The sequence below is a fragment of the Bidens hawaiensis genome, unplaced genomic scaffold, assembly GCF_021521415.1.
Source record: "Bidens hawaiensis isolate Kalapana, Puna unplaced genomic scaffold, B.hawaiensis_p1.1 tig00050843_1, whole genome shotgun sequence".
NCBI lineage: Eukaryota > Viridiplantae > Streptophyta > Magnoliopsida > Asterales > Asteraceae > Bidens > Bidens hawaiensis.
The window spans coordinates 55,228-78,097 of record NW_027499127.1 but is presented as its reverse complement, the minus strand read 5'-3'; the positions used below and the strand labels follow the sequence as shown (position 1 = coordinate 78,097).

The window sequence follows — 22,870 nt, the reverse complement described above, 5'->3', positions numbered from 1 at the left end:
TAATATGGATCAGAAGTGTTTATTTCTTGGTTAGTGCATGCGGAATGATCGAGCTAGATACTCAGTTAAACTGAACCAAGATGCAAGAGGGTTGGGGCCCAATTCGGTTATTCGGTCAAACGTGTGATGATGACAAGAAATTAAATTATGATCATGTATATGTAATATGTGCATGTCTAGTGGCTATATAGTTAGCATGTGGTTTGAAATTATGAAATGATAGCCAATAGATCCTTCGGATTTCACTTCGTATTTTATTGAAGTTACTAACATGGGATGGCAGGTAATTTCATTTTTTTATATGTAGTCTAATAATCTCAAACGCCCATTTATTTAAAGCCAATGTATATATTAAAACAAAAAAGGAGAGCTTCTAGCAAGTAGCCAAAAACCCGAACATACAAAGGAAAGGAAAAGGAGAAACAGCCCATAATAAAAAACATACAAAAATTGTGGGAAATTCAGCGTTTCACCATAGGAAGGAAGTAAATTCAATGTCATTAACCAATTTTGTTGTAACCAATGAGTGATTTTTATTGAAAACGAAGTTATTTCTTGACCTCTAAATCATCCAAAATGCAACCACTTCTCTAGCTACTCGATGAAAATATTATTTCCTTGATTCCTTGTATAGACTCTGAAAACCATCCAAAAACTTTTTGAATATGTGATATAATATGTATTGTTGGATGTTTAGTACAGCTAAAGTTTATCTAATATGTTTCCATTAATTTGTGTATTTCCACAACATTGTGCACAATCATCTTTTGTTATATAATTACCGGACAAAGTTAATAATTACTTGGGCAAACTACAAAGTTGGTTTTAGTATGAAAATAATATATTTATGTATTTTATTCTTTACAATAGTTCGCCTATTTTTTTCTTAAGATATTTTCATATTTTACTTACAAATCTTTCTTAAATTTTGAATAATATCATTCAAATTTCTTTAACTTCACACACACACACACGTATATTCAATCATTTTTTAATTATATGTGTGCAAAGTTGAAAAGACTCTAAATGAAATTAAGTATATATACAATACATTTTGTTGCCCTTTGGGTTTTCTAAAAGATAGAGTTAACTCTTGTTGAATTATAAGAACACATCACACAAACTATATGGATCCAAAATCGAAGACATCAGATAGTGTGATTGCTAAATAGGTACTATAAAGTATAGACGCTAAACTAGAAGAAAAAGAAGAAGACAATCTATCACCACAAAAAATTAGAAGATATTCAATCTATTTTTCAATAAGCAATAATTCAATTATACACACACCGTTAACCTGTATAAATATTTTATAATAAACTTATTAATCATCACTAGATCGAAAAGTTAGTTAAATAAACACCAAGGATGATATCAACTAAGATCTTTAATTGATTAGTTGATTACCATTTATAACTTTCCTTAATCCTAAATAAAGTAAGAATTAGTACGACGACAATTGAAGAAAAATAGGCATGCATGTTAGGCCAAAAATACCGATATATTCGGTATCCACTATTTCAAAAAAAAAAATTATGATAGCGATGCCACATATAGATGAACATTTTGTAACGACTAGCTACCCATAGAGGGCACCACCTTTTTTGAAATTCGATATTGGTATTTTCAATAGCAATGTACAAATCTCACCCTTGACTGGCTGACTTCACAAGCTCAAATGGATGCCCAAAACCTACCATACCGAGTGAATCAGAAACAACACCACTAACTAATGAAATTTATACCTTCAAAAATACCTAATTAAACAATTAAAAGAGCACCATACGACTTGATACACACATAGCCCGCACGAACATATCAAGCCTACAACTCAACAAGATCTAAAAAGAATTAAAGAGAGAAACATTCTTCCATCTTTCTAACAAATAATGCCAATGACGGAACTAAAAGAAAAGCTTAGAGGTAACGCAAGTAAAAAATAAAAAAAAAATTGTTCAGGATAGCTAATAAATAAAAAAAAATGCACTAAAAATGAAGTAGCAGAGTATTCCTTAACTAGGCTTATGCTTATTAATCCTCCCTTGAGTAGTGCACAAAATCAAAATCTTTGAAGCTAAAAATATAAAAACAAAAATCAATACGCATCAAAAGAGTGACATAAACATAACCTAATTTAATTACTGAAGTTCTTTTATTTCATCAATTCTTACGAGATCACACAATATCAAATCCACTTGATCAAATCACAAAGTGTTAATTAAACATTCACAAAAGGTAATTTTTAGCACATATAACTTCATAAAATTTTTAGTTATTATCTTGGATACATATTTTTCTTCATGATCATCTAGTCATGATCAATTGGCAACTCCTTAATCATGCTCCTCTGGTTAAGTGGATTATTAAACATTTGGAACTCACAGCACTTGCAACTTGAAGGCATGATAGATTCAACCTCCAATTGATAATGCTCATGATGATGATGATGATGATCAATCCGACTCTTACGCGCTATCACAACCGAATTAATCACATCATCAACCGGATGAAAAACCGAAAGAACCTCAAACCCATGAAGATCTTGAGTGTCAACCACCGGGTAAAGAAAAGCTCGAGCACCATGAGCACTCCTCAACATCAAGATCGAACCCGAAGCCATGTACTTCTCCAAATGCTTCACCACTTTAACCTTCTCCTCAACATCCATCCCCACAAGTGCAGCCATAAAGACCACATCATACTCCTTTAATTCATCACTCACATCCAAAATATCACTTGTGTGAAATACCATCCTTTGTGACAAGTCAGGATTGGTGGAAACAAGGCGGGACGCCATAGCGTTTGCCGCAGGGTTAATATCATAATTATGAAAAGTTGTCTCCTTTAGATGACAAGAAGCTAGTACAATAGATGTAAGCGGCAAAGGACCAGACCCCACAAAGGCAACACGCTTAGGGGGTCTGGTCTGAGCCGAGCCGTATCGAATAAGGATGTCATATTCGACACGACTAAGTTTGAGGTAGTTTGAGTAATAAGGGAAGACATCAAGACGGGTAAGAGGGTTTGGTAAAGAGGCTAAAAGGGTTGAGAAGTGAGCCTCTAAATGGCCCTCAGCTTCACCACAAAGTCTAATGAGTTTAGACCTGATTTGTTGAATATTATTTGGGAGGTCAGAGATTATGATGGAAGAGGGTGGGATGCATGTGAGGACTAACTCTGTGAAGAGAGTGTCGACATTTTTAGATGGTTTTAGGGTTTCAAGCTTTGAAATTTGGTCATAGATCTTGCACACTTTGTGTACCAACACAGTGTGTTCTTCCATGTCGACACTATGAGGAGATTAGGGTAAAAGATTCTGTTATTGGAAGACTCAAAAAGGTGTGTGAGTCAGAAGACAGAACCAATGGTGTTAATTTGTGTAGTATTGTTGTGGGGATGTGTGCCCTATTTATCTGCAAACTCAACCATCTGTTTATTAAGAGGGTTGTAATAAAATATTAAATTCATAGAATATATAATATGTAATATATTACCATTTAATGCCATTTAGTATATATTAAATGATTTTATTAAACTTACTTAGACATAATGATGCAATTATATGTAATTTATAGATCTCTTATATGTGATTAGGGTTTATATTAAATATGTCCATGTTATAAATGGATCGAAACACTAATAATACGATTAAAAACCATGTCTAAACAACCTTTATAAAAAAGTGTTTGAATGAGTTCAACTTGCTTAATTCGTTTATGTCAAGAATAATACATGTACTAATCATGTTAAACATATTAAATGTTAACACGACACACTTGTAACACATTTATCAAAACAACGTAGTTTTATATTTTTTAAGTAATTAAATATATGAATATATCATGTTAACCTAAGGAGTTTATGGATTGTAATTATTTTTTACTTTTATTTTAATCGTGTTAAATGTTAACCGTGTTTATGTGTCATGTCATCTCATTCGTAATACTGAACTTGTTATGTTAATTGTATTAGCTTGCTCATTAAACACATTCATGTTAGTTTTTAAGTAATGAAATGTTTAGTTAAATTTGTCTTGCATGAATTTAATACATATCATGTTGTGTTGTGTCATATTATTCCTGTTTTACAACAATTTTTCGGCCATTCTTAATTGGCAAATAGAAACATGGCATATATGATTGCATTTTTGTTCTTTTGTTCTTTTTTTATTATTATTTTTCAATTTGAGAGAACCGATAAGTTTGGGCGAAGCACGTAGGATTTAAGAAGACCACATAAAATGATTGGATGAAATGATCGAAAGCAACAAAATGATTTGTTGCTTTTTACCTGAAACATAATAAAGCGTATAAAATGTATTATGCTTAATATTAGGTATTACAAAGACATTTTGTGTGTATGTGAAAGTTTAGCAAAGAAAACGTATTATTAAATAGCAAGAGTTGTCCTTTCGGGGACATCTAATGAAATTGGAACGATACATAGAAGATTAGCATGACCCCTGCATAAGAATATGACACGCACAAATCAGGAAAAATAGCTAGAGCTATGAAATTCGAAGTATAATATATTTTCTTTTATTTATAGAAGTGCAGCCTTTTATTTTTGTTATTATATATATGATTGTATATTTTGTTTTTCACTACTAGAAAAATTGTAATGCATATTTTAGTTACAAAGATTACCATAATGACAAACAACGTGATAAGAATAAAGGAATTGAAATAAATGGATATAATTACCATATATGAGAGGGTGTAATAAGTAATTTACCATAAAAATTATAACATGTGTTATGATAGAATTATTATTGTGTGATATTATGATGAGCATACTTCATGAAAATTGAAGAACTATATATAATGATAAATGAGCAAATATAATGAAATCGATATCATTTGCGTAAGAATATAAACATATTTCGTTTTGAACATGTTCTTTGTTACTTCTATTTTTTTTTTGTTGTTGTTTCTCCATCACCCCCCCTAACTTGATTATTGTTACTTGATTGTCCCTAATTTTATCTATTAATTATGAGATAATGCGATTTAACAGACAGCGTGATAAGAATAAGGGAATTTAAATAAATGGATATAATTACCATACGTTAAAGGGTGTGTAATTCACCTAAATACCCATTTCAGTTAATAACATAAAAAGGTGATTAGAAGCAACTAAGTTATCGTTAACAAAACTGAATAACCGCCAAGCACTTTAACTATCAATCGGCCCACTGATATATATACTTCGGTGTAAACATATATGATTTGGAGAGTTATCTAGAAACATGAATTTGTGACTATACTAAGTTACTAACCACTATAACAATCAGATGGTGCTAACTATAAGCATTTAGTTGATGATTAACTAAAGGTACGTAGTGTTCTTAGAATTTAAGTTCAATCATTATTTAGGTAGTAAACTTTTTTATAATACCTAAATTCCACATTTACCTTACAAGAAGTTATTGTCACTAGAACAATAGGTCATAGTTGCAAGAATATCATGCCACTAGAACAATAGGTAATGGATAGTTAGGTAGCTAGTAAACTAAAAGCTTATTATAGTTCAAACTTCAAAGTGCCAACTTTGTGATCTAACATTAACATTAGTCTAGTATCAATAATAATTTTTACTTATTTCCCTTAGAATTAATAAAAAAAAATAACTGATCGAGCCATAAATTAGTTAAGCTGATTAACAATTTTATTGACTAACAAAAGTGTACTAGTTCTCTCTCTTTCTCTCTCTTTCATATATGTGTACTATATAAATAATAGTTAGATAGTTATGTTTATTTATGAATTTAATATATGTGGAGATTGGTGATGATTTAGCCGTGGAAGTTTCATCTTTCCCTGAAATTTTCACATGTATTTTTCGTATATGTTACACAACCTTTTAGAGGTTGTCACATATTTGGCTTTATGCTTATTTTAAATAATATCCATTCTAACATGTGACATCAAAATCTATTTCTTGTATAATATGTTATAGTTACAATACAAAAACATCGACACACCCATTTTGTAACTACTTGGATAACTAAAAACAAGACCGTCTGATTGAAACGTCTAGCCATAGATTAAACATATCGAACCGTCAATAAAACTATTAAGTGAATCGGACGCAAGTGTTTCTATTCTGGTTTTTTATGATACATTTATAAAGTGAATTTGAAATTGATAGGAATTAATATGTTTATGTTAGTTGTTAATTCACAATATTATCCTTTCTATTAAAATAAAATAAAAGAATGAAAAGTAAATTCTATAGACAAGGCATGTTGACTTGGGATGGACGATACATAATAAAAGTAGAAGCAAAGGATAGTTATAAAAACGGTACTTGTCTGCTAATGAATTAATTATATTAGGGACCAATTAATCCTTTCAATGATACGAAGGGGTAGTTATATAAACACAGGTGCCACTTGACAGTTGTTTTCTTGTTTCATTTAAACATCACACGTATCATATGTCATACTATGTATTCCCTTGTTGTTCCTTGGAAGGAAAGGTATATGAAAGTAGAACCATATGCATACACTTTTTTCTTTAATAGAAGCAACTACAAAATATTACAAAGTGGTGGATGAAGAAGATTTTAAGTTACAACTCCTTTTATCTGGTTTACAATTACATATGGGACATGTTGGATTCAAGCACGAGCTGTCTATTAGGCTATGAACTAAAGCAAGGGCTTTACGCCTCCATTTTATATTAAAATGAATATATATTCATAAGTTGGATAATTTAATATGGGTCGAATGATTTGGGTTTATAGGTTAGCATGGTCAACTACAAATGACAAAAGTGGGCAAACAGTCTTAGACACCCGGGGTCAATTCTTGAGCAAAGTAAGGGTTTTACTCAATATCGTGGATTAATCATCGTATATATGTAACATCATTTGTTATTGGTTTAAAATGATGCGCATTTGAACTTGAGTAGATCATATGTTCGTCAATGGTTGAAGACTTATCGGATCAGTTTCTATGATGTAGTTGCAGATTGCACCCTTTTCTCTAGAGCGAACCAGTGTGACTACACACTTTTGACAACATCGCAACTGTTTGAATGTTCCAAAGTGTGCCACTAATGACTAGTGTTGTGAAAAGTGGTTCCAACAACTCAACAAGCAATAGTGATGAGGAGTGCTATGATTGTTTTATACACCCTCCTAATCACTTGCAACCACGACTACAAAACTACTATTTTTAGCCACTAAGCATTTCATACTTACACTCAAAACATCTATCTTTTCATGCCAGATTGATGACTTTTGCTGCTATAAACAAAACTAAATAGCATCCGGAAACCCTTGATAACACGACAGTCCACCTTGTTTATCACCACACATTCAGCGTTAATAAAGTTCTACATTCAGTTTTATATTGTACGAGTTTAATGAATCATTCTACACTTACTACACAAATTATCAAGTACTTCAAATAATAAGAACAAGTATTTAAACTGCAAACACATTTACCTCATCAAAGTTCTTCATTAGACTCGTAGCTTTCATAAACTGGCAACTCATTTTCATAAACTGGTGACTCATGCGTGTCACCCTCCTCAACGGTCTCAGAGACAGCTTCTTTAGAAGCTTCCGACACATACGAACCCACATAACCCATAACAGTTTCAAGAACCGCAGCCCCAATATCATTTTGTTCCCCTGCACTCTCCTCTGTTTGACCACCTTGTAAGAAGTCAACCTTTTCTCCTACATTCTCCACAGGTTGACCAAAGTGAAGCAAGAAATGAACACCATTAACAATATCATACACCATTAACCCCATTCTACCACCAATCCAACTCCCAAATTGACTTCCAATCAAATACCCGAATCTACCAAATCTTTCTTCCCCTAAATACCCGATAAAATATGTTCCAAATAATGTCCCGGTGCCTCTTAAAGCCCCTTCGGTAATCGTTCCACCATAATAAATGGCTTCAAAGAAATCCCACCCGGAAGAGATAATTGGGCCTATGATCCTCTTGGCTTTTCGGGTCGCTTGTTTGGCGGCTTTGGCTCCGTCTTGTTGTGCCTTTTTAGCAGCAGCTTGGGGCTCCATGCCTTGTGAAATTGCATCTGCTATTGATGCTTCAATTGCTTTGTTTCTTGCTACCTCGACATGGAGTGTTCTTATATTGTATGTGTATAATTTCACGCCTTCTTTTACCAGACATGCTACCGTTCCTGATCCCCCGTCGAAACAGTTGAAAATGGTGAATTTACCACTCTGCGATGAACTGGTTTCTCCCACTAATTGCCGACATTTTTCAGCTAAAGAAAAAAATAAATTATATTGTCAGGAATGATTTCATATAGAAATTTGACTTATTTATCTCAAAGTTAAACCAAGATACTTAGCCATAAGGGTAAACAGGATGAAAGTCAGCCAAACTATTTTTGATGCATAAAACCTCCTAAATTGTTTTTATGCAAAGCCCATATTATACTTGTAATATTATACCTTTTTGCAATCATAATTAATGTATTGATTATTTATATAAAACGTTAAACAAGAAGTATCAAAATATCCAATGCATCATAGTAAACAAAGAAGAAAAACTAAAAAGAAGGCATCTGGACTTCTTTTTAAAAAAATCTGTCAAAGTAACAAATTAAAGCCTAAAAAAGCATGTTTAATGGTTTATTGGGGAAAAAAATGTTGTTTTTATATCATTAATGCAGCAGCGTAGAAATTTCCACATGCTTACTTCCGCAACTATTATAAAATTTGGCAGCATAATGTTTTTTTAACACTTCCACTGTTAAAGGCCAAAGTGAACTCCTGAATCCTGATACAAGTCTCATACTCTCATGTAATATAGAGTACTAAAACAAGAACACTACCACATACTTGATCAACTGTATGTGAGTTAGCCTTTCAAAAAGAAAAACTTGATCATGTACATAATATACTAGATACTACAAAAACTCTAGGCAATCAAACATCAGATTACATCCATATACAATATTAAAGATACTGCTTTCTTTCTTATAACACTGTCACACTTCAAAGTCACAGTTGAAGTAGTTACAGGATTTATCCATGGTACACCTAATTTTTTTCCAACTATTTATAGCAAATAAACGTATCAATTATGTGACAGTAAAAATCATATTTTGATGACAGTCGCATACCAAGTCCAATACAAACCACACACTAGACTGTTTTTTAACAGCTAACGAGCACGCACACACTCTAATACTACTCCTAAATCTGCATCTTCATCCACCAAGGGACTAGAACCCTCAAGCACATGGTCTGCTTCATAGCATCTCAACATGTATGTACTATGAGTACTTCTCAAATGCAAAACCTATTTAAATTCTTTTTAGAAATTAACTAGAAAAATTTATCTGTAGTATCCTCACTCCCCTTCACAATACTCCAATAACATTTTAATTTTCCATAAAACATAACTTCATTTTTTACTTGCAATTAGATGCCAGTCTTTTTCTTCCTGTTCCAAACATCCAATACAAAACAACTAACACCAAAATCCATATAATTAATAAATATACAAGGTTCAAAATTCTCAGTGAAGAGAATGACCTCTAATCTTGCCAACCGTATTACCAAATTTACACATTTTTTACAGTGTTTACTTTTATACAATATATATGAGTTTAGAAGTCTAACCAGTATCTCTATAAGTACAAAGGCATAATTACTTTGTATCATGGTTGTAAAAATCCCGCCAAGGCGCCAATTAATCCTGATTAATTCTAGTTGGTACCCCACCGACTAATCGTCAGTAAATCACTATTTGGTCAAAATTGTAACTTTATATGCTGATTAATCACCATTTGGTCAAAATTGAAACTTTATATAAAATTTGGGTGTGTGTGTGTATATAAACACCAATCCGATTAATCCCGTCTGCTCGACTAGTCCCTAGCGAGTTCTACAAGACTGTTTAGAATGATTAAACTTAAATAAGTTCCCCAAATCTAGTTCTAATAATATTTATTATCTCAGCAGTTGATACTAATTTCACTTCTAATTTACAAATGAAAGAATGTAGAGAGTACGAAAGAATTGGTACCTGTGAAACTGAGGACAATAACGCCAACAACAAAACCCAGTAACTGAAACCTCTTCTTCTGGAAATCCATCATCAAATAATAATAATAATAATAATAATAACCCTAATTACACTGCTAGAAATGGAACTGGTTGGATTGGTTAAGTATAGTATAAGATCACACACTCACGAATATGAGGCAAGGTATCGATTCGTCTTCTCTTCACGCCACAAAAGAATATCAACCAATCAATCAAATAACTGCTTATTTTTCTTCTTTGATTAATGTTTCGAAAAATCACAAATTTCCAAATCACGTTAGTCCAACACCCGGTTTGGTGCTCACTTTCACGGTTTCATCCGGTTTTTGACTAATTTTCTCTAAACTCGACGGTTTGCCCATTTGGACCGGCTTTTTAGCACCAAATAATATTATTCTTTTTTTTTAAGTTCTAGGAAATGAGATAAGAGTTAAGGTATTTTAATTTTATTGAAGTTATAGTATATAGATTATAAAGATATTGTTTGTGAATATCTTGGTCTGTAAAAACCGCAATGCGTATCATAAATTATAGTTACTAAACCGTAAACTAAGTCGGTTCAGTGCTAACTTGATTGAACCGGTTCAATTTTAACTCAATTAAACTGTTCAATTTAGCTAGGTTTTAAGTGGTTTTTTTAGCATCTCTAGGTTGTATTGTTAAGAATTAAACATGTTATTCCAAAATAACAAAAACACATATTAACATTTGTGTTTGACTGGTGCCGTGTATAAGTTCATTATATGCTATAGATTAGAAGTGGATGGCCGATGTCACAGTTTAAGGTTAAAATGCTAACTTGTATTGTGCAACATGTAGTTCTATTGTCTCGCCGTCTGCTAGGGGTGTTCACGGTCCGGTTTTGACGGTTTTTAGGACAAACCGTGAGCCAAACCGTTAGTAACGGTTTTTGTCAATGTAAACCGAAACTGAACCGTTGAAAAATAAAAACCGAACCATTACTAACGGTTTAGTTCCGGTTTAATTTTACGGTTTCGGTTTATTGGATCGGCGCATTTGCAAGTCGACTAAACACTCTTCATATTTGCATGTTAACCCATGTTTGCAAGTAATTTTAATTTTTTGAAATTGGCAAATGGAAGTTACAAAAATAACATGGAGTAATATCAAGAAATTTAGAACCCAAGCCAATTCTCCAACTTTCAGTGTGGAATCTTACCTTCAATTAATTAACACCTATACTCCTATGAATTTGTAAACAAATAACAATTAAAAAAATAAAACTTATAAACAGTCAAATTTGTGATGAAAACTGTTCCATAGAAACTTGTAATTGAAAAGCATTTGTTTATTTACCTATCCATTTAATTGAATATATACCATAGCTCTGCCGAAGTTTGGGTAACACTCAAAACTTATAGTGCCGTTCAACTTATACGGTCCGGTCTGGTTTTCTACGGTTTGAAAATTTAAAAATTGTAAACCGAACCGCTCATTACAGTTTGAAACTTTTGAAACTGACCGACCGAAAGTTCAATACAAAAACCGACCGTGAAACCAAACCAATGATCGGTTTGGGCGGTTTCACGGTTTCAAACCAAATCGTAAACACCCCTACCGTTTGCTAATATGTTGCTAGTCAGCCTATAATAGAATCGACCCTCTTGCTTCATTCGTATCATCTATATATCTTTTGACCGGTTTTGTATACGTGTATAACTAGAAAATGTAATATCATTCTTATGGCTGGCTCATTAGTGAAACATTGAGTAAACATTAAATATGTACAAATTCCAACTAAGGTTCTAATGGTAGGTTGGTGCAAGGTCTCGTAAGTGATCGTGTACAAGGAAATGGGTGGACTATCGGGATATTCAAAAGATACTGATCACATCTACACCAGACACTAAAATAGGATAATATCCTTTATATTATATCCATGATTGTAAAAATTATAACTAAGCGTCAATTAATCATGGTTAATCCCGATTACTACAACATTACTCATGCCGCACGACAATTGTGCATTAACATGCAACGAGACAACGTATCATGGGTATGGGCTTGCCATGGTCATCCAAAGAAAAGGTGTTTGGGGATTGGGTAGAGCGAAAACCATTTTGTAGCAATGAGGCGTGTCAAGTGACCTGAGTGATGAAAGTTATTAATCAAATCACTGTTTTAAGTTTTCTTTAATTGAAAAGGGGTTTATGAAACGAAAGGAAGCTAAGGTAAATGTTTTAAGCTCATAATTTTTTTAACGAAAGGATTTTGATCAAAGACTGTGTATGGGACACGATGGGGAAATGGTCATAACTGGAGCTATTGTTTTTTGAGTTAATACTCTTAGTCTTTATTGGCTCGAAGCTCTTTATTTTTTGTTCGATGAGCATATCCATTTAATAATGAATAGGCGGTTTGTTACATCTGATCATCTATGTTGGCTGTGAGTTATATGTGTGTCAATTTAAAGTTTTATAAATATGTTCTTATGATTAACTAACTCATCACTCATCAACATAATTTATGTTAAACCCGTTTAAGCACGTGTTTGATAAACTTCTTATAGTGATTTGTTGAGATCTATCATCATTGATTAAACGTAACATTTGTATGTTTAACTCTTAACTTATCTTATCTTATATATTAAAAGAATGAAGTTGAATGTTATTTTGTGCTGTTTAAAATAAAAAATTGAAGGAAAGAGGGTTTATGGTGGGCTTTTGGCCAAACGTTCGAACACTCTGGTTTCTTCTTCTTCTTCATCATCTTCAATCCTTTCACATTAATCTAATCCATCTTCTCCTACAAAATTAACAACCACCATTGAATAATCCCCATGTTGAAGAAGGCTTTACGGTCTTCTTCTTGCTTACAACAACCTCGTCTCACAGCCTATTTACACTCTAATTCACGCCACGGGGTTCAATTAAATTCACCTTTTCATGGACTATTACGCTCTGTTTCTGGGGATAAAAACCCTAAATTAAGGCTTTTCTACTGTTTGGATTCAACTGATACACCACCCGCCGTTGAAGAAGAAGCTGAATCCAAATCTCCAGCTGCTATTGTTCCTACACCCATTAAGAAACCAGATGATTTCCTCACAGTTATTATTTCTTCTTCATTTTTATTTATTTTTTTAGTTTTTTTTAATTTAATAATCAAATTCTGTTTTTATTATTTTCGCAGGTGTTAGCATTGCCGCTGCCACATAGACCTTTATTTCCAGGATTTTATATGCAATTTATGTCAAGGTATCACACCTTACTACTTACTTCTTTCTCTAATCATTCTTAATTAAGAGCGTGCACTGTTTGGTTCGGTTCGGTTCTGTTATTAGACTCAACAAAGTTAACCAATCGGTTTTCGGTTATTTTGGTTAATAACTAAAATTAAATTTGGGCTGAAACTTTTACTTAGAAATACATGAAATGGAGAGATAAATACATGAAATGGTGGTATAAATACATGAACTGGTGGTATAAAACATGAAATGCATGTAATGGAGGCACAAAAGCTAGAAATATATGAAAATATGAATGGTTTGGTTCGGTTAACCGAGGGTACAAATCGCAACCAATTTTCAGTTAATTCGGTTTTGGTTAAGTTCGATTCGGTTATTGCTCACCCCTAAATTCAGTGCTTTTTATTATTGGTAACTTTTAATATAATTAGTTAATAGTTTGTTTTACTTTTTAGGATCCTAAACTACTAGCAGCCTTGGTAGAAAGTCGAAAACGACAAGCACCTTATGCTGGTGCATTCCTTGTAAAAGATGACCCGGGATCCGAGGGTAAGGGTTCGGATCCTGGGAAAAATATTTATGAGCTCAAGGGTAAAGAGTTGCTTGACCGGCTCCATGATGTTGGCACACTGGCTCAGGTACTTGTTATGATGCAAATCTTGTTAATTTGTAGTGGTAAACTTGTTAAGCTAACTGATTATTAATTTTGATATTTTTAAGTAGATTACAAGTATTCAAGGAGACCAAGTTGTTCTTATCGGTCATAGGCGGCTTCGCATAACGGAAATGGTGAGTGGAAGCTTTATAAATTTTGATACGTTAATAATCTTAAATGTTTGAATGAAACAATTTGGATGTTGAATTCATGAATAAAGAGAAATTTGATGACTTTAAAGTTTAAACCTGTTTAACCTATTCTCCTTTTAGCTAAAATATTTTACTTGTCCATTCTGAGATTTACAGCCCAAAGCCGATTAATTTATAAGTTAAATGCATCAGAGCACTCTAAATTGAAGATATATTTATCTCATTTTGATTTTTTTTACTGAAATATTATGATTACATCTTATACAGGTCAGTGAAGACCCCCTTACGGTCAAAGTGGATCATCTCAAGGTATCATCCATTCTTTATTCCTAAGTTATTTGGAGACGCAATAAGTAAAAGTATGTTGGAATCTAATTTCATTTATGTCACACTGCTTATATTTTTGGTTTCTCTTTTATGTAAATTACAGGATTCGCCATACAACAAGGATGATGATGTGATAAAGGCAACATCATTTGAGGTCATAACAACCCTTAAAGATGTTTTGAAAACAAGTTCTCTTTGGAGGGATCATGTTCAAACATACAATCAGGTACTTGAAGATGTTTAAACAAAATACACATATTCATGAAACTAAAACTTGTTTTTTTTTGGTTAAATTTCTTATATGATCTGCAGCATATTGGTGACTTTAATTACCCAAGATTAGCAGACTTTGCTGCTGCAATATCCGGTTCCAACAAGTTACAATGCCAGAAAGTGCTTGAAGAGCTAGATGTAAGTCACTTTTAATGTTTCAAATAACTGTTTACATATAAACAATAGATTTGCTTGCTTTATTTTAATTTAGGTGGACAAACGATTAAGACTCAGTCTTGAACTATTAAAGAAAGAAATGGAGATACACAAGATTCAGGTAACATATTGATCTATTGTATGTTTCTTTCATAAAATACTTATTTCTTGATACCATCTAAGTTTCAATGTTGGTTTCTTATTAGGAATCCATAGCAAAAGCTATTGAAGAGAAATAAGTACCGAACAACGCCGTTACTTGTTAAACGAGCAGTACAAAGCTATCAAAAAGGTAACCTTTTTTAACTAATTATGTTAACATCATGCTCTTTATTCAAATGTTTTCTTGTTACAGGAGTTAGGGTTTGAAACTGATGACAAAACAGCACTCACTGGTAACTATTTATTAATTAATAATCTTTTTCTATCTGTTAATGTTTATGAATCATTGAATCGGCAATCATTTTGATATTTTGGTGCAGATAAATTTAGAGAAAGAATTGATCCAAACAAGGAGAAAATACCGCCTCATGTTCTGCAAGTTATTGAAGAAGAACTGAAAAAACTGCAACTTTTGGAAGCCAGTTCAAGTGAATTTAATGTTACGCGTAACTATCTTTATTGGTTGACTGCTTTACCATGGGGTAATTATAGGTATGCTAAAATCTTGAGTTTTTATCAATTGAGAGTATTGTTATAAAACAAAAGGTTAAATAAATTTTTTTGTTAATTAATTTCAGTGATGAAAACTTTGATGTTATACGGGCTCAACAAATTCTTGACGAGGATCATTATGGTTTGTCTGATGTTAAAGAAAGGATTCTTGAGTTTATCGCTGTGGGAAAACTCAGAGGAACATCACAAGGTTATAATTTGTATTTTTCTTGCATATTTTATGCATATGATTTGGGAAATAAACGAGCTTTAATAGTTAATACAACATATTTTGTTGCAGGAAAAATTATTTGTCTTTCGGGTCCTCCTGGAGTTGGTAAAACTAGCATTGGTCGGTCAATTGCACGTGCGTTAAACAGACAGTTTTATAGGTTTTCAGTTGGGGATTGTCTGATGTCGCTGAAATCAAGGTAAAAGAATTTGTGTATTTATATAAGATGAAAAAAGAAGTATTATTGGTTATTACATGATAATCTACATCTTTTAATAAAATAGTTAGGAGGTTGTATGCATTAAAAGAGGGATATACATCTAGCCATCTAGGTGTGCAATTTTTTTCTCATTAAGGTCACCTGTTTATAAATACAGTTTTATAGGCAACTCAAGTATGTATTTGTTTTTGTTTATACCAATTTCAGCCAAATTATGCTGATAAGTTTCAAAAGGTCTAAAATGCCCCCAAATTATCCTGGATAGTTTCAAATGTGAAATGCCAGTTGTACCATTCTAAACCACTTCTTAACATGAGAAATTGAGAATCATGCATTACATTGATGTGTATAACTGCCATTTCACATAATTATTATATGCATTATATAATCTTTTTAAATCAGGGGCATCTATGTCATTTTACAGTATTATATGTGTATTAACTTTTAAAATTATAATAGGGACACCGCCGAACCTATATAGGCGCAATGCCGGGGAAAATGGTCCAGTGTTTAAAAAGTGTGGGGACCGCAAACCCTCTTGTTCTTATTGATGAAATTGACAAGGTATGATTTAATTCATGTTTATTATCACATATAATAATTGCATATAGAAACACCTTTAATTATTTAATTTTCATTTCTTATCTTGATTGCAGTTAGGAAGAGGACACGCAGGTGATCCTACAAGTGCAATGTTGGAGCTGCTTGATCCGGAGCAAAATGCTAATTTCTTAGATCATTATCTTGATGTTCCCATTGACTTGTCAAAGGTCAATGACAACATGTCAATGAAAAAAATCTTAATACAATTTCTTTTTTATTAGCTAATATTTTAAGCATTACTTAATTTGTGGTGCAGGTGTTGTTTGTGTGCACAGCGAATGTAGTGGAGACGATACCGGGCCCACTTTTGGACTGAATGGAGATAATTCCAATTGCGGGTTATATTACTGATGAAAAAATGCATATTGCTAAAGATTATTTAGAAAAGAATACTCGCGATGCGTGTGGTGTCAAGCCTCAACAGGTATTTCTCTCTTATTAATCTTGAAAAGTGACAATTATTATTTTGTTACAAATAAATATAAAGCTTTTTTTTTTCAGGTGGAATTAATGGATGCAGCGCTGCTTTCTTTAATAGACAATTACTGTCGAGAAGCCGGGGTTCGTAATCTTCAAAAACAGATTGAGAAAATTTACCGCAAGGTTGGTTGACTTCATGTTTGACTTTTTTTAATGGTCAACATTGTTGTATTCACTTTTTGTTTTGAAATTTTTTGTAGATTGCTTTGCAACTAGTTCGACAAGGCGCAGAAAAAGAACCTTCAGTTTTAGTAACTGGGTCAACTCAGGATACAGCCGAGTCAACTCAGGATGTAACTGAGTCAAAGGAGAGTGAACCCAGTTCTGTGCTGGTTGATGAGAAAAACCTTGCAGATTATGTTGGAAAACCGGTTTTCCATGCGGAACGCATGTACGACCAGACGCCACTAGGAGTTGTAATGGGCCTGGCTTGGACCGCAATGGGCGGATCCACTTTATACATAGAGACCACACAAGTTGAACAAGGTGAAGGCAAAGGAGCCCTTCATTTAACGGGTCAACTCGGTGATGTCATGAAGGAAAGTGCCCAAATTGCTCACACGGTTGCAAGAGCAATATTGGCTGAAAAAGATAAGGAGAACCCGTTTTTTGCCAATTCCAAGGTTCATTTACACGTCCCCGTGGGTGCTACACCTAAAGACGGGCCTAGTGCTGGTTGCACCATGATTACTTCCTTGCTTTCACTTGCAATGAACAAGCGTGTCAAGAAGGACCTAGCCATGACCGGTGAGGTCACCTTAACGGGTCGGGTCCTTCCAATTGGTGGGGTATGTGTCTATCCTTTGTTTATTATTTTTAAACAATCACATAACAATACTTCTTATTCAAAGGTTTAATAATAATAATAATAATAATAATAATAATAATAATAATAATAACATACAGGTGAAGGAGAAGACCATAGCTGCAAGGCGAAGTGGGGTGAAAACAATAATATTTCCTTTAGCTAATAAACGGGACTTCGATGAGCTGGCGCCGAACGTGAAGGAAGGTCTCGATGTGCATTTTGTAGATGACTATAATCAAATATTTGATTTGGCTTTTGAAAATGAAAAATAGAAGCCTTTACTTTTGTCGTTAATTTGGCGCCGAAGTTCATATCATTGCATGTTGAAGGTCTTTCTGACTGTGAAACAAACAGGACAAGATTTTCAAATCTTTTTTCCTATTTAACTACACGCCTCAAACATGTTTATATGAGATGCCTCAAAAGAGATATTGCCTCAAAATACATTGCAAAATCCAAAATCCTTTGTATGTTCATAACAAACCATCTATTAAATTTGCTATATTTTTTATTTAATTAAAAAATAATTAATATGTTGCGTGATCAATAATTTTTGCGTTCCACTTTGCATTGCGTAGGCACCTTTCTAGTTAACGAGAAATGTGGGAAGTCTTAGGAGAGTTTACATAACTATTTTCACAAACATAATTTTTTTTAAAGGAAATATATATTAAAATAAACTTTTTTATCGGATCTGTATTGTAACGAGCCTAGTCGCATAGATACCACTGAAAAATATTACAAATATTTCTGCTGCATACATACAACACTGAAACTTCGACCAATATATACACACCTATATACAAACATAATATATATATATTTTGCAGAATGTGTCATCATCCATACAGACGTATATACAAACTTTAACCAATATTTAAACATATACTGTATTCAATTGATACACAACAATCCTAGTTAATGATTGTCTAAAGAACCCAACATAAGAAACCAGAATAATATAACCATACTGTTCAATTCATATCAACCTGTTTTGACTCAAACCAAAGCATAACTACTTTTAACCCGACCCGTTCTGACCAAACTCATTTTTCTTAGAACCTATTTTGACCCAAGCCCGCTCGACTCGCACAGTTTACTAGGCTTGTCTACAACCTGTTTACAACTCATTAATAATCTATCAGCTTGTTTTTGACTTGTCAGTTTGAACCATTTAAGTACGAGCCGTGTTTGGATTATATTGGCTTTATATACATTCAAACTGTATCTAAAATGAAAATTTAAATAAACCTTACAAAAGATGTAAAACCCACTGTTTGTCATAAATCAGTACATCATTATCATAATAACCATGTAATCAACTAACAAATTATTCATAATCATACAAAAAATCATATCACAAAAAGAGTAAATACACCTTACCGGTTAACAACCGCTTGATCCTCCCTACACCGTTCAGGAGTCCACCGCGTAATCGTTTGCTCATCAACGCTCAACCCATCTAAACAAGAAACCGAAGAACCACCCATCACACTCTCATCATTCCTACCTACATAAAGAACCAACAACGTCTTCGCAACACTACCACAAAGCCTAAGCGTGCACTGAAAATCCGACCAAACCCTCAACCGATCATTCATCCCATTCCCTTGAGAAAACACCAACACCCCATATTCGGAATGAACAAGCGACGGATGATGCCGATACGCCACAAAGTCAACACCATACTGACACCCGGACCTCACCACCCAATTCTTGGCCCGGAGATGAGAATAACCCTTGAAAGAATAACAAAACGACGCCTGTTTCGAAACCATGTACTCCCATAACTCGTTATTCGTTTTAACATTATGATCACTGTCTACTATCTTTATGCAGTTTAGAGAATAGCATAGATAAAAGGCTTCTTCTAATGTAAACTGAAACCATTGTTTATCTTTATCGACTGTAATAACGGGTCGGCCGAAACAGGTTTGATTCAGTAGCTCGGTTTGTTCCGGGTTAGCCGCAAGAAGAACAGAGCAGCCTGAGAGTATAGCTTGAGAATTGGAATTGATTAAAGAGGATTGAAGATTTGAAATGGCGAGTGAAATGGGATTTGCAAGTGCTTTTGCTTCTGATCCTTTTCCTTTCCATCTTGGTGCCATTAAAATACAACCTTGACAATATATTATACTGAAATTACATATATATTTTGAATGATATGTGAATAGTATAATAAAACTAGACAGACATGGAGGTTACCTTAAATGTGATCGAAACAGATAGATGCAGCACAATCTGAAGAGTTAGCGGATGTGATGAATTGGGGGATACTTATAAATAGAAATCAAGTGAGAATGAATAATTCTACGGTTGAACGACGGTGAGCGGTGGTGACTTCCGGTGGTCGGTGGTGGACTTCCGGTGAACAACTGTGGTGGATTAGGGTTTTATGAAATAAGTGATTTTTTTTTCTGTTTCAGACAAAGTCTGTTTTTTTTTTAGTGTTAGTTTATTACAACAGCGAAATTTTTTTCTGTGTTAGCCACAACAATATCTAAATTGGAGAGTCTATTGTTTTAGCCGGGTTTATACTGGTTTCAGAGTTTGACTTAGACGTTCTCCCGGAAAACCATACCACCGACCAGTGGCGGATCTAGACTCGAAACCGAGCCGTAGCGCTCACAAAAAAAATCCCCATATTTAATACAATGTTAACGAAACAAATATAAAGAACACGACAATAAATAAATTTAAACTAACCGGGTTAACGAATCTTGACTCTTTTTTTGAAGATGTTTTTATAAAGCATTTGTGAGGCCTAAAATTTCGTCCAACAAGTGTGTATATAAAACACAAATTCAAGAGTCTTAAAATATGATAGAATACCTTTCGCATTAGATTTTTGTTGCACACTATCTCCATCTAATTTAATAAATTGAAGCACCTCAACAACTTCCGAGACTAACTTTAACAAACTTTTGATAAAGCAGTTTTTTTTTGTCTTTTTATGTTTATTTAATTGTCATTTTCTTGTTTTTTATTTGTTTTTGTATTATTAATTATTTTTTTTTGTTTTTGTATTATTAACAAGTTATTTTACCCGCACTTCGCCGCGGAGGCGTGTACTTGAGAGAAAACAACCAATGCTGAAACATTAACTTCCTTGCGTTGAAAGGTTAAAGACGACGGAAACTAACTCAAGGATAAAGACGACGAAAATAAACAATTCCTTGAAGCTTTTGAATTTAAACTTTTGTAATTTGTGAAATTAAACAACTTTTATGCCATATTTAATATCTTGTGAAATTAAACTTTTATACATATTTAACTTTTATACACGCAAATTTCAGGATTATAATAAACACAGTCTCAATGAAACTGTCGTATAGAATATATAAAAAAAAACTAATTTGTTGCACTCAATAAAGCCACCACGGCTCACCCGCCACCACCGATTCTAAACCGGAAACGATAGGCTCAGATACATAGTCATCATAGCCGCATTCAACTAAACCGACAAAGATCACGACTCGTACCAAGAGTTTCTAATCTAAACCCAGCAACAGTAGCCCAATTATCAATATCAGATAGCCGTAGTCAATCAGAACGACAAAACACGGAAATTAAACAACAAAAACCTAAACAAAACCTATTCAATTCCAATTTAAGTATTTAACCCTAAATCCTAAATTAATTTTAATTTAAACAAGAAATTAAAAATCTACCTGTGGGCGGTAATTCAGTAATTGTGGACCTGTGGTGACAGGTGGAGGTTCGTCCGCTGTGTCGCGGTAGTGTGGAGGCGTGGAGTTGCGCTGCTACAGTGGAGGTGTTGAGGATTGATGGCTGCGCTGCTACGGTGGAGGTCCGAGGTTTGTATCGTATGTGCGTATTTTTTTTTTGTAAATCAGTAAATGGGTTTTGTCGGGTTGAGTTTGGTATGGGTTTTTTTGTTTGGGTTTAAAACATATATTGGTTGGGCTTGTAACGTTATTTTTTTTCCAGTCGTAACGAAATAGGGACCAACTTTCCCTCATTGGTAGATAACACTCCCAACTTTCGATTTGTCACCCACCACTCTCAACTTTCACCCTATTTTCCTGTACCACTCCCCGTCTAAATGAACACTAACCTCGTTAATTTTTTGGACTAAAAATGTCATTCAAATTAGTTGATGGGGTAATACAGAAATTTTATTTTTAACACACAACCTCCATTTCCGGTGACCTCGTTTTTCCGAAGACCTCGTTTTTTCCGGAGAATTTGAGTTTTCCGGCTATCTCGTCTTTCAGAACACCGTATCCATCATTTCACCGAGCTACACATATGAATTTGAGTTTTACGGCGAGTTGCAGGTTTTCGGCGAACACCATATCCATCATTTCACCGCCCACCGCCCCAAAACCGCAACCCCCCGCCCCCCCCCCCCCCCCCCCCCCCGCCACCACCAATGTCTCACCCATCCACCTTCCGGGATCGCCTGCGTGCCGGAAAATCGAGTTGCAAGTTTTCGGCGAGCACCATCTTCATCATATCACCACCAGTGTACAATTTTCATGATCTCCATCACCTTTTTACACCTCTGAACCATCTCCATTTCCTGAAAGACGAGATAGTCGGAAAACTCAAATTCGTCGGAAAAAAAGAGGTCGCCGGAAATGGAGGTTGTGTGTTAAAAACAAAATTTCTGTTTTACCCCCTCAACTAATTTGAATGACATTTTTAGTCCAAAACATTAACGAGGTTAGTGTTCATTTAGATGAGGAGTGGTACAGGAAAATAGGGTAAAAGTTGGGAGTGGTGGGTGACAAATCGAAAGTTGGGAGTGTTATCTACCAATGAGGGAAAGTTGGAAGTATTAAAAACCAATATCCCTTTTTTTACACTAACCGTAAAAATTTGAGCCGTAGCGGAGGCTATGGCTGGGCTAGTGGTATGTCCGCCCATGCCACCGACCACCACTTGATAGTCATCGGCCGCCATGAAAGCAATACTCTTTAGCGTAACACACAGTGGGATGAAAACTCGAGTGAGCTCGAGATTCGAACTGACAACCTCACAAGGTCTAGCTCAAATTCTTCATTGTCATAATCTATCAAAAATAACACAAG

At 34.0% G+C, this 22,870-nt stretch overlaps 2 protein-coding genes, 1 non-coding gene and 2 pseudogenes across 5 annotated transcripts; 2 read left to right on the top strand and 3 right to left on the bottom strand.

Annotated features, from left to right (window-relative positions):
• Positions 1-2,158: 2,158 nt before the first annotated feature.
• Positions 2,159-3,432, bottom strand: LOC143598807 (nicotianamine synthase-like). Its single transcript, XM_077076933.1, has one exon. It carries the CDS (start codon positions 3,281-3,283, stop codon positions 2,309-2,311), a length of 975 nt encoding a protein of 324 aa, XP_076933048.1. The 5' UTR covers positions 3,284-3,432; the 3' UTR covers positions 2,159-2,308.
• Positions 3,433-4,405: 973 nt separating this feature from the next.
• Positions 4,406-4,510, top strand: LOC143598811 (U6 spliceosomal RNA). The gene has a single exon (XR_013147186.1). It is a non-coding gene; the product is annotated as a U6 spliceosomal RNA (small nuclear RNA).
• A 2,778-nt stretch (positions 4,511-7,288) lies between these two features.
• Positions 7,289-10,241, bottom strand: LOC143598806 (uncharacterized). 2 transcript variants are annotated; one of them, XM_077076932.1, is made up of 3 exons: positions 10,026-10,241; positions 7,453-8,253; positions 7,289-7,340 (listed from the first exon to the last, which is right to left on the bottom strand). In XM_077076932.1, exons 1-2 carry the CDS (start codon positions 10,096-10,098, stop codon positions 7,457-7,459), a joined length of 870 nt encoding a protein of 289 aa, XP_076933047.1. In that variant the 5' UTR covers positions 10,099-10,241; the 3' UTR covers positions 7,289-7,340; positions 7,453-7,456. The 2 variants fall into 2 exon arrangements, with proteins under 2 accessions (XP_076933047.1, XP_076933046.1); XM_077076931.1 differs by having other exon boundaries at positions 7,289-8,253.
• A 3,609-nt stretch (positions 10,242-13,850) lies between these two features.
• LOC143598810 (lon protease homolog 1, mitochondrial-like) lies at positions 13,851-18,111 on the top strand (annotated as a pseudogene). The gene is made up of 17 exons (XR_013147185.1): positions 13,851-13,891; positions 13,977-14,042; positions 14,328-14,369; positions 14,491-14,613; positions 14,700-14,798; positions 14,872-14,937; positions 15,023-15,108; positions 15,172-15,211; positions 15,299-15,470; positions 15,557-15,681; positions 15,772-15,901; positions 16,382-16,486; positions 16,579-16,692; positions 16,782-16,949; positions 17,027-17,128; positions 17,206-17,793; positions 17,912-18,111. The product of XR_013147185.1 is annotated as a lon protease homolog 1, mitochondrial-like (transcript).
• Positions 18,112-19,120: 1,009 nt separating this feature from the next.
• LOC143598805 (tRNA-splicing endonuclease subunit Sen2-1 pseudogene) lies at positions 19,121-19,921 on the bottom strand (annotated as a pseudogene).
• Between the last annotated feature and the right edge of the window lie 2,949 nt (positions 19,922-22,870).